At 48.2% G+C, this 14,609-nt stretch overlaps 1 protein-coding gene across 15 annotated transcripts in view; it reads left to right on the top strand.

Moving 5' to 3' along the window:
- The window catches only part of PTK2 (protein tyrosine kinase 2), a 208,749-nt gene that overhangs the window by 180,112 nt on the left and 14,028 nt on the right, over positions 1-14,609 (top strand). For 11 of the 15 annotated variants that reach the window (XM_065902560.1, XM_065902554.1, XM_065902550.1 and 8 more), the window contains 4 exons: positions 4,852-4,963; positions 7,621-7,707; positions 9,239-9,376; positions 10,046-10,177. In XM_065902560.1, the coding sequence (XP_065758632.1) occupies positions 4,852-4,963; positions 7,621-7,707; positions 9,239-9,376; positions 10,046-10,177 (469 nt within the window). Of the gene's footprint in view, positions 1-4,167; positions 4,396-4,592; positions 4,688-4,851; positions 4,964-7,620; positions 7,708-9,238; positions 9,377-10,045; positions 10,178-14,609 lie in introns of those variants that run through there. The other 4 variants (XM_065902557.1, XM_065902558.1, XM_065902564.1 and 1 more) reach the window with 3 other exon arrangements.

Genomic DNA, 14,609 nt, shown 5'->3' with positions numbered 1-14,609 from the left:
CGGTACACAGAACTCTGAACCAGTGGCATTTTTCCTTTTTTCCCTTTCAGCACCTAAAGCTTTCTTTCACTGTCTTCCCAGGAGGAGTCCCTGGCCTTTCAGATTGTTCGTCGTTTTTTCTGGCTGCTTCCGTGGCCTGCTCTTTATCTTTGGCTTTCAGCAGCGTGTAACGGGGGTGTGCTTGGCTGTGGTTTGTTCACTGTGTTCGGCCTCACTGAGCCTCTAGAGTCTGTGAATGTGTGTCATTTCTGCAGCTGTTTTTTTCTGCTCTGTTTTCTCTCTACTTTTAAAACCCCCATTCTGTGCATGTTAAATCTTCTGATCACGTCCTTCAGCAGAGTCCAGAGACTGTGTTCTTTCTCTCTTTCCCCCCAATCTTTTTCTCTAAGTTCCTCAGACTGGAGAAGTTTTGTCCTTAGTCTCCCTGACTGTTCTCTCATCTCCATCCTACTGATCACCCAGTCCCATGGAGATTTTATTTCAGATATTCTGGTTTTAGTTATGGAATTCTCATTTGACTCTTTTCTTATAGTTTCTATTTCTCTGTTGACATTTCCTATCTTTTCATAAACTATGAATGAATTTTCCTATATGTCCTTGAAAATACAGCTCTTTGAAGTCCTTGCTTGCTAATTCCGATTTCTGAGTCACCATTGGAGTCAGCTTCCTTTAGATTTCTTTTCCTCTTGAGACTGGATTACATTTTAGTGTTTGTGTATCAGGTGGTTTTAGATTATGCCCTAGACTTGTGGCTGACAAGTTGTGGCAGCTCTGGATTCAGTGTCATTCCTCTGAAGACTGCTTGGTTGGTTGACTTAGCAGGCAGCTAACTAGGCAGGTGTCAATTGCAAGCTCTCTCCATTGTATGAATTCCGGTCTCGATTCAGCTGAGTTCAGTCTCAGCTGGGCCGCCTGGAGCCTGCCCTATATGTGCATGGTACAGGGGTCAGCACGTGATTCAGGCAGAATTTATTCTTAGAATTTGAAGTACCCCCTCCCTGGCTCTCTTCTTCCTGGCATTTCCCTGTTCATTTTCCACCAGCTGTGGCGACCCAAACTCAGTCCTCTGGTTCTTCAAACCAGTAGGATGGCCGCCAGCTTTGTGGCCAGTGGCCATTAAAGTGGGGCCCCGCCCAGTGCCATTCTTTCGTCCTAGCGTCCTCCCCCCGGGGCCTGACTGCTCAGTGCTGCTTCAGGTCCTAGTTGTTGTCTAGGCTGTCTCTTCTGTCCTAGTCTCTGCAAGAGGAGGGGTCACGTAGGAGCTTCTCCAACTTGCCCAAAATACCAAAAAGGTCACCATTTTAAAGTAAGATTTTAGTAGAAATAACTTTTAAAAATAATTTTGAGATGTGTGACACCATAGCCCAGCAGAAGTACATAACTTCCTGAAGTTTGAGACACATAGTAAGTAGAGAGAAATGCAGATTTTCTGTTCGTGAAACGAGATGCTGGGTCTGCTGTGTGTGTTTATAAGAGGAGGGGAGAACCCCGTGCTGCAGCACCAAGGTTACTGCGGCTGCAGAGTCACCATCCCAGCCTCGTCTCAGGCCTCCAGACTTGTTTTCTGCAAAGATCCCTGGGCGGGGGTGGGGGGGAGTGCTTGTTGAAAGGTCAATTCCATTCCTTTGTGGTGAGGCAGTGTTGGGTAATTATAAGAGATCATGTTTCAAAACTGGTATTCCCATGAACTTGCTAAAACAAGCCATTTCCCTCTTGGCTTTTATTTATTTATTTTTTTTCTTCATCCAGTTTCTTTCTTGCTGCTCTTTCTCTGGGTATTTTCCAGATTAACCTAAGTAGCTATGAATCCAGACTGATTTTCTATCCAAAGCAAATTTTGTGATGTCATCATAAAATCATTATGTTAGGTGATCAAAGTCCAATCTTTTTTTTTTTTAAGTTATTTAAGCATAGAAGAAATATGGTTTCAAAGGAAAGAATAGCAGTATAATCGCTATCAGGAAAAACACTGCAGAAATGAAATAGATTAAAAAAAAAACCCAAGACATGTAAAAGTACAGAACTAGTTAGCATTTACTGAAATGTCCTACTGGTTCCCTCCCCTACTTTGTTTCTCCATCCTAACAGTGAACAGGACGGGCAGTGTGTTGTTGTTCCTTATGCACAACGACACAGGTTGAGATGGCCCGGCTGCCTGTGGTTACCCAGCTCCCAGCTCTGTCCCTTCTGCTGGACAGTGGGAGCAGCTGGTCAGCCCCTCAGGACCGGTCGCCCCGTCCACCCAAAAGCTTGCGCTGGAGATTTGCTTTAGTATCTCCGCTTCATGATGGAAACAAAAAAGCTGTCAGACCTCTTTCTTGCTCTCCATGAAAATACCTTAGACGTGAAGTCACATCCTGGGAAACCTCTCCCTGGCAGCTTGCAGAGCCTGGGAGGCCAGGTTCACAGGGGTGCTGCCGCTGGAGTCAGAGTGTGCTTTCACATGTTTATGTCCTTTTCCTCTGAGCCGACGACTTGTTTGACTTTTTCTCCTAAAGTGAGGAAAGTAAAACTCAGGTTAAACAGTTTTTTCCCCCTCTTCCCAATTCTCTTCCTAGATAGGGCTCGTGGATAAAACAAAGAATGATTACCACATGCCCTAATGTTTGTTAAATGAGAAGTCTTACTATCTTCTATTGCTTTATCTCTCAGCGGGTTTCAGACTTAGAAACCACCGTCCCAGGAAGAAGCATGCGGGCTCGTTGCCAGTTCACATTAGGCAGCTAAAAGCTCTCAAATGGAATGTATTACTACTAAAAATATTTGTAGTTTGGGAAAATATGTTTAAATTTGACCTCCTTGACACTCTGCGCATTCCAGTTTTTTGCTCTGGGTTCCGCAGCGACTATAAAGAGAAAAGCTCAGAAATGTCTCCATGGGCACTCTTACTCCATCTATGGAAAAGTCTTCCCTCTGTAAAACCAGATTCTTTATGAGTTATTTATATTCTGAGCTGCTCTAAGCAACAAATTACTTTTTCTCAGAAACATTTTGACATGTTATCTTGGGTATGAGACTGAAGGAACGGCGCTGCCTGGCTACCCCAGTGTTCGTGTTCAGTGTAGCAGGTGATGAAGGATTGAGAAGGAGGATTCAGAAGGGAGTCAGTGGGTCAGAGAAGAGGGGGACCATGAATGTGGGTGCAAGGGTCGGGGTAGGGGGAGTCTGAGGGGTCTCCCAATGGCAAGGGCCTCCCGTGATCCATTTGGAGGTGTTTGTGGGGGGCAGTCACCTTCAGGTCAGGGTGACCCAGTTCAGAAGACAGGCCATGTGAGTTAAAGTGCCTTCATGGGGGCTGTCTGAAGCAGAGTTCCCATTGCCTTTAAGAATAGGTCACACTTGGCGTTCTCACAGCTTGCCTGTATTTTTAACAATTTGAGGAAGTTAGAAATAAGGACAGTTTGGTTTGCTTTTGTTTTTTGCTTGATTTTTTTTGTCTTGATTTTTGGGAATTTTCAGTTGTTTAAAACTACAGAAATTTTGGAAATTCTGATTTGGAGTCTGTTACTTATTTTGAGGGTCAGGTGATTGAGAGCAGGGTGCTCGTAATCAGAGGGGGCCCCTCTCTCAGGCCGGTGGACCCCTGCTCCCATTAGCCTGCCCGTGTCCCCTGTGAGGCGGGGCCTGAGGCGAGCCGTCTTCCTCGGCAGCCCAAGCAGATGCTCGGCCCGTGCCAGCTTCAGGGCCCACCGTCCCGTGGTCACTGCGGCAGTGTGACCCAGGGTCCATGCTCATGCTGGGCGCAGCAGGGGCCATAGCCTCTCAGACAGGCATACACGCGCATTTTGACCTGTGAATCGTGGGATCTGAGCCATGTCCCCACTATGCTGGCTCTCTGGCACAGCGGCCTCGAGGGCGCCACCAGTCCTGCCCTGTGGTTTAAACGTTTTGTGTTGTTTCTCAGCCACGATCGTCTACATGGAGTGGGAAGGAAACTGAAATCATATTTGGAAGAGGGGATGGGCTCTTTTGACTAAATCTCACGTTTCTCTAAGTGCTGATGTGATCATTGAGGAAAACATTCCCTTCCCTTTAAAAAAAAAAAAAAGCCTCCCATGTGTAGTGAGGGCTTGCTGACTCAGGGCAGTCGTGAGATGGATTGTGCATCTTCTCCTGCCGTAGGTGCGTGAGACGCAGCCTGCCCTCGCCTCCGGCAGCCGGAGTGTCTTCTGCAAACAGGCGAGCGGTTCCCAGATTAGAAAGGGAGGCTCTGGGGCAGCTGACCTCACTCTCTCACGGACGCCTCCCCGGGAGGCTGGGGCTGAAGCAGCCTCCGTATGCAGCTGCGGGGCGGCGGGTGGGGGCCGCTGTCTGCGCCTGGAGGACCGAGGTCCCTGCCGGCCGAAGTAGTGGGGAGCCTGGCGCCTGGGAGCAGAGCCCTGAGCTACCTGGCGGGTGAGCAGACGTGGTGCAGAGCTGCGTGTGCGAAGGCAGCAGGAATTTCAGAAGAGTTTCCTTTCTTCCTGATGAGACAAAGTGCTGGTTAAAGTGAAAGCTGGCAGGAAGGTCGTCTGGGCTGTTTGGGGCGTGTCTCCTACAGCGCTGATGTGGTGCCTCCGTGGGGCTTGCTTGGGGAAACGGTCCTGCTGAAGGGAGCCGGGCGTCCAGATGGTCCGTCCTGGTTCCTCTCTGGTTTTTCAGCTTCTCCCTTCCCGGCCAGCTGTCCTTCCTTACCTGGGCTGTGGCTGTAAGCGGACCTGCCCTTTGCATCCAGGCTTCTCTGGAGTCCTTCTGGGAAGCTGGAAACCTGATCCCCTCTTCCTTTCTCATTGGGGCTCCTGGCGGCAGGGCGGGTCCCGAGTATTCCAGCTCCTGGCAGCAGCTCCCTCACACCCTGTGTTATCTCCCTAGCACAATCCTGGAGGAGGAGAAGGTCCAGCAAGAAGAGCGCATGAGGATGGAGTCCAGAAGGCAGGTCACCGCATCCTGGGACTCTGGAGGGTCCGATGAAGCGCCGCCCAAGGTAGCAGAGGCCCCCACCCCACCTTCGTATTCCTCCTGCTGACTCTCGAGGGTTTGGTTTAGGCAGCTGCATGCTATCTGTGCAGAGAAAACCAAATGGCAGGTTTTTCCAAGAGTCAGCACTGCAACTTTGGTTTCTCATTTGCTTCTCTGTGTACCACCCTCCTGTGCACTCATTTTCCTAATCTGTGTTGCAGCCTCCAGCTGTTTGAAGCCATGGATGATTGGATTAGATATGACTTCCTAACTCCCTGACCACCTGCCCCCCCGCAGAAGTCGGGGACCTAAGCCATTAACGCTTCACAGTTTGCTTTGTTTTGAGAGGAGTCTGCTTCCACCTGACCCTGTCCCTTGGGGTTTGGTTCTCTTCTGCTGAGAACCTGGAGCACATTTTCTGCCCTTTTCTCGACTGTGGCCGGCGGCTGGGTTGTCTGTGGAGCAGGCAGCGCATTGTATCCGCTTGTTGAGGTCTGTTGGTAGCATCCCAGCCCTGTCCTCCATCCTCCTGGCCTGCAGCCGGCCCCCAGGCCTCCACGCTGCACAGCCGTGCTGGGGCCGGGAGGCCCTCGATCACTCCCCTCAGGTCAGGATTCTTTGTCCTCCTTTTGCCGTGGACAGGATGGTGTTTTCACACACCAGTTTGCTTGCAGAGAATAATCCAGTTCAGGTCATTTTCTGGACAGTATACATAAAAGGCTATTTTGCAGTTAATGGCTAACTGCTATTTGACATTTGATGAGCTAAAAATATATTAAAAGAACTCTGATAGTTCATTCCCTTTTTGAAAAGTGTTCAGAAATCTGTTTTAGCACAAAGTGCTATTAAATATTGTACCCATTTTTTTCTTGGTCATTGTTTTAAACTGTGTAACAGGAAGTATTATTACACATTTAGAGTGAATACAGGTTATTGACCAAGTTTTTCAGAACTTTAGAGGTGAAGGGTTCTGTAGTCTGGCTTTCTCCACCAACCGGAGAACTGAGGCCCAGGGAAGGAGGGCCATGTGCTTGATTCCAAGGGGTCACTCTGAGCCAGTTAGTGATGAGACCAGAATATTTCTCTATCTCTCCTCATTTGGCAACAACAGAATCCCTAGGTACCCACCAGAAAGCTATGAACCCCAGCTCCTGAGGCCTCCACCTCTTATATACAGGTTTGCCTGTTTTCTCAGTCACAACTGTGGAATGGTTCAACACTGGAGAGCCTTGGAGTTCATTTCTCAGGCCCAGAAATCAAGTGGATCTACTCACAAGTGGCTCAGATGACCGAGCATGTTCCCTGCTTGTTCCCGGCCTCACTCTCCTCATCTGTGAAGTGGGGGTACTAGTGTTCCCTGCCTCTTAGGGGTGTCGTGACGACCAGATGAGATTGTGTGTTCACAGCATGTGTTTTGGTTCCAGAAGTGTGAGGACCTCTGTGTGCTGGTGAAGAGCACAAATGATACAGCAGTCCCCTAAAACTCACAGAATTGAAGAACCTTTTCCATCTAAATGTGATTTTGTATCTCAGTCTCTATGATTTTTAATAATTTTCATGTGACTGAGTTTTGAAAGCTCTGCTATTAAATAAGTTCTTGGGCGGAGGTGGAGGTAGTTGGGCTTCCTTTTTTACAGAATAAAGGTGAAGCCAGCTTAAAATTTTAAATAGCTTCACATTTCTTTCTCTAGGACATTTTCAAAGTGTATATTTTGAGGCTCTTTTCTGTAATCAGAGATTGTTCTAGTCTTTAATATGGGTCAGCAGACTACCCCACTGCCTGTTTTCTGTTGATGAACATTTATTTTATTGTGTGAACTTAACCGATCCCTTGTGTGTGTTCATGGCTAGGTCCCACTACACAGTCAAACCTAAGTGGTCCAGTTACTGTGTGGCTCAAAAAGATTAAAAAATTTACTCTGTGGGAATTCCCTGGCAGTCCAGTGGTTGGGACCTGGTGTGTTCAATCCCTGGTCAGAGAACTAAGATCCCACAAGCTTTCTTCCATTCATGAGTTGTCTTTTCACTTTCTTGATCTCGTTATTTATAATGTGAAAGTTTTAATTCTGACCAAGTTCAATTTATCTTTTTTTCATTTGTTGACTAGCTTTTGGTATCCTGTAGAAGAAATCATTGCCTAACCCAGGATCACAAAGGGCTTCCCTTGTGGCTCAGTTGGTAAAGAATCCACCTGCAACACAGGAGACCTGGGTTCAATTCCTGGGTCGGGAAGATCCCCTGGGGAAGGGAAAGGCTACTCACTCCAGTATTCTGGCCTGGAGAATTCCATAGACTATTTAGTCCATGGGGTCACAAAGAGTCGGACATGATTAAGCGACTTTCACTTTCACTTTAGGGTCACAAAGATTTACTCCTGAGCCACCCTCTTTGAAGAGTTTTACCGTTTTACCTCTTAGGTTTAGAGATATGATCCATTAGAATGAATTTCTGTGTATGTTGTGTGGACAGGGTCTGGCTTCATGTTCACATGTGGTATCCTGATGTCCAGCATTATTTGTTGAGAAGACTGTTACCCCCAATGAAATATCTTCACACCCTACATCATTCTTTCCAACTAAGCTCTTATAGAAAATTGTTTTTTTCTGTTCTTTTTAACAAAAGGCAGATTCACCAAAACAGTCAAAACACTCTTCATATGATGCTCTGTTGATCTGTCCACAGCCCAGCAGACCTGGTTATCCCAGTCCGAGGTCCAGCGAAGGATTTTATCCCAGCCCACAGCACATGGTTCAGACCAATCACTACCAGGTACGCATCCATTCCAGGTGTAAGGTGTGTTCTTTTGTCCTTCACTTTCAGAGTGGGGAAATACATTATATGGATTGATATTGATAAATTAACACGTATATGTTTGATTCCAGTTGTGAGATGTGTTCTTTTGTTCTTCTCATTCAGAGTAGGGAAGTAACATTACACATACTGATATTGATAAATTAACACATATATCTTTGTATCAAACAAATGAACAATTCTTTCCCAAGCGCCAGGTTTCCTCACTTTGATAAGAACAGTGATAGGGCATTTCCCACAGGCCTTTCTGCCTTGAAAGGCTCAATTGATCCTTTCACGTGGTTGGGAGTTATATAGAAAAAAAGTGCTTTAGATGGTTTGAAATCTCTTTGTTGTGAAAATTCCTAAAAGTTATCTGGCAGTAATATATCCCTTCTGACTGAAACATAGTAACTGATAATAGTATTTCATGTTTAGTAAAATATTTTTTGATTAAAATATTTAAATAAACTGTGAGAGCTGTCTGTATAAGTTATTTAAAAGTTTACTGTGTGTCATCAGTATGGAATTTTGGTATAAATCAGTGCCTAGAGATCTTCACTGAAGGTTGTGTTGATGTTTGGAAATACAGACTTGACTGCACTTTATCTCCTTAAAAAGTAGCTGACAGTCCTGCCATCCAGCAGCCTGATGAGTTAGGGAAGCAAACTCTGATTCCTTACTCTGTCTTTCTTTTGACTGAGCGAGAACCGTACAGAGAAACGCCTCCTACTTCCCTTCTGCTTGCCACTTTTTCCCACATTCACCTAAACGCTCTTACTCTGCCTGCGCCATCACTGTCAGACTGTGCAGCCGTGCCTCTCCCACCACCTGCCCCAGTTCATTAACGGACAGGCCTACAGGGGCCCTGTTTCTCCTTCGCTGGGGGCGTCATGGTGAGCTGGCAGGAAGGGACCTATTGAGCAACAGCTTAGCCGTGTGTCTGGCCTCCTGTTGCTTCTACATCTGAGAATGGTCTGCGCTCAGCATTGTAATAAGTGTACGGAGTAGAGAATGTGTGCTTTCCTAGTGTACATTTGTGTTGGCTCTCTAAGCTAACAGGTGACCTTTCTTGAGACCATAGTTGAGAGTCCATTTCCTTGCTTTACTGGCTCCTAGAGGTACCTGCACTCCTGACTCATGACCCTGCTTCTTCCGTCTTCCAAACCCCAGTATCTCTCTGAGCCTTCTTCAGTAGTCACACCCACTTTTCTTTTCCCTCCTGCTTCCCAGTTGCATTTTAGGGACCTTACGATCTCCTTGGGTCCACTGGGACATCCAGAGCAACCTCCCCATCCCAGGAGTCTGACTTAGAATCACATCTGTGTGACCCCTTTGCCGAGTGAGGTGCTCACAGGTCCCAGGGCTCAGGCCTTGGACTTCTCTGGGGAGCCGTTTCTCTGCTGCCACTCTGTCCTCTGCAGTCTCAGTTACTTCCTGTCACCTGGAAGCAGGACTGTGCAGAAGCCACTGTGTCAGAGCGTGACCTGGCCGCTTCGCTCATCCGCAGGTCTCTGGCTACCCTGGCCCGCATGGAGTCACAGCCATGGCTGGCAGCATCTACCCAGGTCAGGCATCTCTCTTGGACCAAACAGATTCGTGGAATCACAGACCACAGGAGATACCCATGTGGCAGCCCAGCGTGGAGGTAAATTAGATGTCCTTGGGCTTTGCCTTGTTAATTGATGAGGCTGTACCCAAGGCACCTTTCATTCTGAATCCTAAGATTTCTCAGTTTAGATGACCTAATTCTAAGATCAGATGCTTTCTGGGTCTGTGAATCTTTTTAACTAAAAGATGAAGAGATGCTACCATCATTAGTCCATTCGTTTGAAAAACAGAGCCCTACATGAGGCCAGTGGACATACAGAACCTCCAGCTCAGCCGCCCATGTTAATTTTTGCTAAGTTTTCCTGGTGAAACCAAGAACCACTCCTGTAATATCAAAAAACACTTCTTTGAATCCAAGAACGTCTGTAGTTGTCTGCTATTCATGCTCTTTTCCTTGGAGTAAACATGCTTTACACTTCATAACATGCATGTGTCACATTTAACCCTCCTCCCATTGTTTTACTTCCAGATCATTTCCACTTTTTTTTTGCTCTATTTAATGATGCGTTCTTTGCACACATCTTGGATTACTTCTTTAAAATAGATCCCTGCAAGAGAACATACCTCTTAAAGCTGTGTCACCCACGTTAACTTGAAACCCAAGGAAAAGCTGCTCTGCTTAATTTTTTTTGGAAAGACACACAGAAAAAAAGTAAGAGCACCATATGTGGATGCCTGAGAGTGACCCTCCCAACTCCCCCTCCAGGACTCGGCGGCACTGGACCTGCGTGGCCTCGGGCAGGCGCTGCCCACGCACCTGATGGAGGAGCGGCTGATGCGGCAGCAGCAGGAGATGGAGGAGGACCAGCGCTGGCTGGAGAAGGAGGAGAGGTTTCTGGTAACTGAGGCGTGCTGGGTGCTCTTGTTCCTCGAACCCTGGGGCGCCTGCTGTCCCACCAGATGGTGGCAGGGTTCATCTTGTTCAGAGCAGGAGCGTCTGCTCCCTCAGGCTTGTAGCAGTGGGTGGTTTGCTTTTCTCAACTGACTTTTTCCGGATAAATTTCTAGGACGTCAGCAGTGGCATTGCGGGCTCAGACTTAGAACCATTTCTGTGGCTTCGCATGACTACCACGCTCACACAGAAACGACTCCCGCTCAAGTGGCCGCTTGCACACAAGACACCACCTCTCGCCTCTGCAGGCCGGTGACTAGACAGGCAGGCCCCGGGCTTGCCTTCCTGGGTCCTTGAGTTCACGGTCTCAGGGGCACAGCCCTCCCCCCACATGCCTCTGGGTTCCTGGCAGGAAGCGTCTTCTTGGGACAGCTCTTGCCAACAGCCCCTCAGAAGTCCCTGGGGACAGAGGAGTGGTGATAGTGGTCTCTGCGTGTCACAAGGTCCTCAGTCTCCCGAGCCCTCTCCCGTCAGCCCTCCTTCCTGAAGTAGCGGAAGAGAAGGATGGCTGGATGGAGCCAGGACTCGGGGAGCCCTCACACAGTGCCACACCCAGGGGTCCAGGGCTGGTCCCTGGGGCCTCTCATCACCCTCTGTGCTGAGGGACCGGACACCATCGGTGAGGGGGATACAGCTGTGTTCATGACTCTGGGAGTCCTTCAGGTGCAGAAACACTTCAATCAACAGCCAGTGGTTTATAAGACAGATACCCTGTTTTCCCTCATTGATTTTTATTTTAAAAGTGAGTGTCACAAACTCTGTAGATTAGGCTGACTATATTGCAGTACCAGTGTCTGGTCTGGGGTGAGGAAGGCCAAGGCTGTGAGCTGTTCTGAGCAGGGGGAGCCGGGGGCGCTCTGTGGAGCTGGGGTGCCTGCGGTGGCCGGGTGCACACAGATTGGGGTTTCAAGGTGGACAGGCCCAGGAGGCGCACTCAGCCTCCGGAAGAGCTGGTCTGTGGGGGAGCTGACCAGCCTAAGCCCATCTCCACCGTCTGGGTGATGGTAGGTGTCTGGAATCAAGGCTGGAGACTCTGCCGGCTGTCAGCTGTTGGGTTTGTTCCTTCTAACTGAGATAACTTACGTACCACAGACACACAGATCCTAGGTTTACAGTTTGATGAGTTTTGATAAATGTGTAAGTCCATGTAACCTACTCTCTGTACATAGAACTTTTCTGCCACTCCAGTAGCCTCCAACTCATATTCAAGATACATTGACGAGTCATGTAACCTACACCACGGGGTCCCAGGCCGTGCCGTGTCCTGTCACAGGCGTGGTGTCCCTGTCCCCTGAGCTCACGACATTCCCGCCGTTTGTTCCGACCCTCTCCCGTACAGCTTTGTGATCTCCTGTAAGTTCACCTCTTCCCTCTTTAAGTCTCTGCTGTTCATTCAGAGCTTCCCTCACTGACAGCTCGGGCTCTCATTCCCATTGACTGTTGCTGTCTCAGTCACTCAGTCATGTCTGGCTCTTTGTGACCCCGTGGACTGTAGCCTGCCAGGCTCCTTTGTCCGTGGGATTCTCCAGGTGAGAATACTGGAGTGGTTGCCATTTCCTTTTCTGGGGGATCTTCCCGACCCAGGGATCGAACCTGGGTTTCCCGCATTGCAGGCAGATTCTTTACTATCTGAGTCATTCTTAGTTATTATTTTTGTTTATGAATATGCATTGAGTTTTAGGAAATTACCTTGTATATAACAATATTTGTCACATGAAATCTTTTTCACTTATTTCCTTGGGCTCTCTGTTGTCACTTTTTAAAAGCATTTTTTCCCTTCATTCTCAGTTATGTATCTCATATTGCCCCTGAAGCATCTCTTGCCACCTTTTGTATTAAATAAGTTCTTGCCTGCTTTTCTTGCTTTTATTTTTAAAGTTAACGTCTATAATAGTTTATTAAGTATAATGTTGGCTTTATATTTTAAAGAATAACTTTTTAAAACCTTTTAAAAGGTTTAACGTGATGAAGTGTGTGAAGCATTTTGCTTGGTTTTATGCTGGAATCACATTCCAGAGAGGAGTCCCCAGTAAGTCATGGTTGACATCCTTTTAAGGTCCTGGTTTATCTTGTTCGTGCTGTTTCATTAGAGATTCCTGTTGATCTTCATAAGCAAGAATGGTTTATCGTTGTCATTGTTATAGTTTCAAGATCAAAACAGTGTTGGTGCCATGAGACAAGTTGACTAACCGTTGCCGCATCAGCTCTGGGTCAGGTAGCCAAGGTGGGGGCGGGGGAGCTGAGAGCAAGCGAGCCGTCAGCCCGGGTGACTGGTGGACGAGGCGCAGCCCCACCACCCGGGGAGCAAGGCGAGGAGGTGGGGGAGTGAATGCCACGCCTGGCCTCTCTGCAGTCCTATCTCCTCCCACCTGCATCTCCTGCCCCAACCATGGTGACGCTTCTAAAACTCGGCTCTGATCCTATCCATCTCTGACTCAGGATCTGCCGGTGGCCACCACCAGGTGACCGCCCGGGGCTCTCCATCCATCCTGCCCTCCGGGCCCACCCGCCAGGTCAGCCCCTGATTGTGGTGGAGAAGACGGACCCCAGGGAGGTGTGCAGGGCCAGCCTAGCAGCTGAAGAGCGTTTCAGGGCGAGGGCACAGCAAGTGCACGAGCCTGGACTCTGGGCCAGCTGGATGAGGGTGTAAAGTCCTCGTCGTCGTGACCCACATAAGTGTCTACCGCTTTATGCTTCACGTATTCATCTGTGAAGTAACTATACTGTCCTCTGTAAAGGGCGAGAGCACCTTCCTGTCGGGTGGAGTTGAGGACTAAGCGTGTAACCTGTGAACAGTGGGGGGGGAAGGAGTACACCGTGAATTTCTCCAAGGGCTTCTGTCTCTCTATCAGGTGGGAGGCGGTGCTGCTGAGAGTCTAGGACTCTTAGACCATACACCTCAGCCAGAATACCTGTGGGCCGCTCCTAACCCTTTCTTTTTCTTTCTCCTAAACCATTTTAGACCTGATACTCTAGTAAAATAAAAAGCAGTTACTAGAAAAAAGGAAAAATTTTTAAAGATATAGAAACTTTTATTATGAGCTCCAACAGACCTAAAAATTGCTATTTAGATTGCTCTAGAAATTTCGTCCTTTGCTTCTGTCTCATCATGCCCTGGTACCAGCAAGTCCTTCCTGACCTCCCCTGGTCCTCAGGCCGTGCTGGGCACATCCTGCTGGAGGAGTCGCCTTCTTCTTTGAAAACTTAGCGTTACTTTGTCAGTAGTAACTCCCAGGTTTTTTTCTAATAGATCAGAGTCAGCAGCTATTTAGCGAAACATCCAGTTTTAGGCCCTACCTCGTTGTGTGAGGTGACTCTTTATCGAGCACTTTGGAGAGTCGCGCATCCCTCAGGTCCCTCCCCTCTGTTGGCACACCTCTGTCAGGGTGCCAGGCTCTTGCCTGGAGCACAGGGCCGCGACCTACAGTGGGATCTTGGTGGCATGTCCCACCTCCTCTGATGTCATACAGCCCATGCAGTTTCTGAGATGGCTCCATGGCAGTGAAAGCTGTCCTGCAAACCAGCCAGAGAGAGCCAGCAGGCTTGACTGGAATCTCAGTGCGCCGGGCAGGCCTGCTTTCCTCTTGGGTGCTGCTTTCAAGGAGAGAGGCTTTGCTCCCTGTTTATTTTGGTTGCTGTGCGCACAGTCATTCTCTAATGCAGGGCTGTGCTGAAGGCAGGGTTTTAAGTTTAAAATGAGAATGTTTTGAGTATACAAAGGCCGCTTTGTGTTCTGAGAAAGGAAATGAACGTTGGAGCTGTTTTCCCCCTCGTGGCAGTGCCAGCTAGCAGGAGTGAAAGATGATTGTCAGGATGGGGTCAGAGGGTCCCAGACGGGACTCTGCTCCCAGCCAGGCCACAGCCTGCCGAGTTTCCTCCATGGTCCAGGTCTGAAGACAAGGTGGTGTACGGGGAGAGGACTTCAAGTTGGAAGTCTTCCTTCAGCATATATTTGCTAAACATCTCGTATGTGCCCATTTCTGTGCCAGTTCAGTTCAGTCGTGTCCAACTCTTTGCCACCCCATGGACTGCAGCACTCCAGGCTTCCCTGTGCATCACCAACTCCCAGAGCTTGCTCAGACTCATGTCCATCAAGTCGATGATGCCATCCAATCATCTCATCCTCTTCTCCTCCCGCCTTCAATCTTTCAGAGCATCAGGGTCTTTTCCAAGGAATCAGTTCTTCACATCAGGTGGCTGAAGTATTGGAGTTTCAGCTTCAACATTGGTCCTTCCAATGAATATTCAGAACTGATTTCCTTTAAGATTGACTGGTTGGATTTCCTTGCAGTCCAAGGAACTCTCAAGAGTCTTTTCCAATACCACAGTTCAAAAGCATCAATTTTTCAGTGCTCAACTTTCATTATAGGCCAACTCT

The sequence above is a fragment of the Muntiacus reevesi genome, chromosome 12 (assembly GCF_963930625.1).
Source record: "Muntiacus reevesi chromosome 12, mMunRee1.1, whole genome shotgun sequence".
Lineage (NCBI taxonomy): Eukaryota > Metazoa > Chordata > Mammalia > Artiodactyla > Cervidae > Muntiacus > Muntiacus reevesi.
The sequence above is the reverse complement of the archived record's forward strand: the minus strand, read 5'-3'. Positions and strand labels throughout refer to the sequence as shown.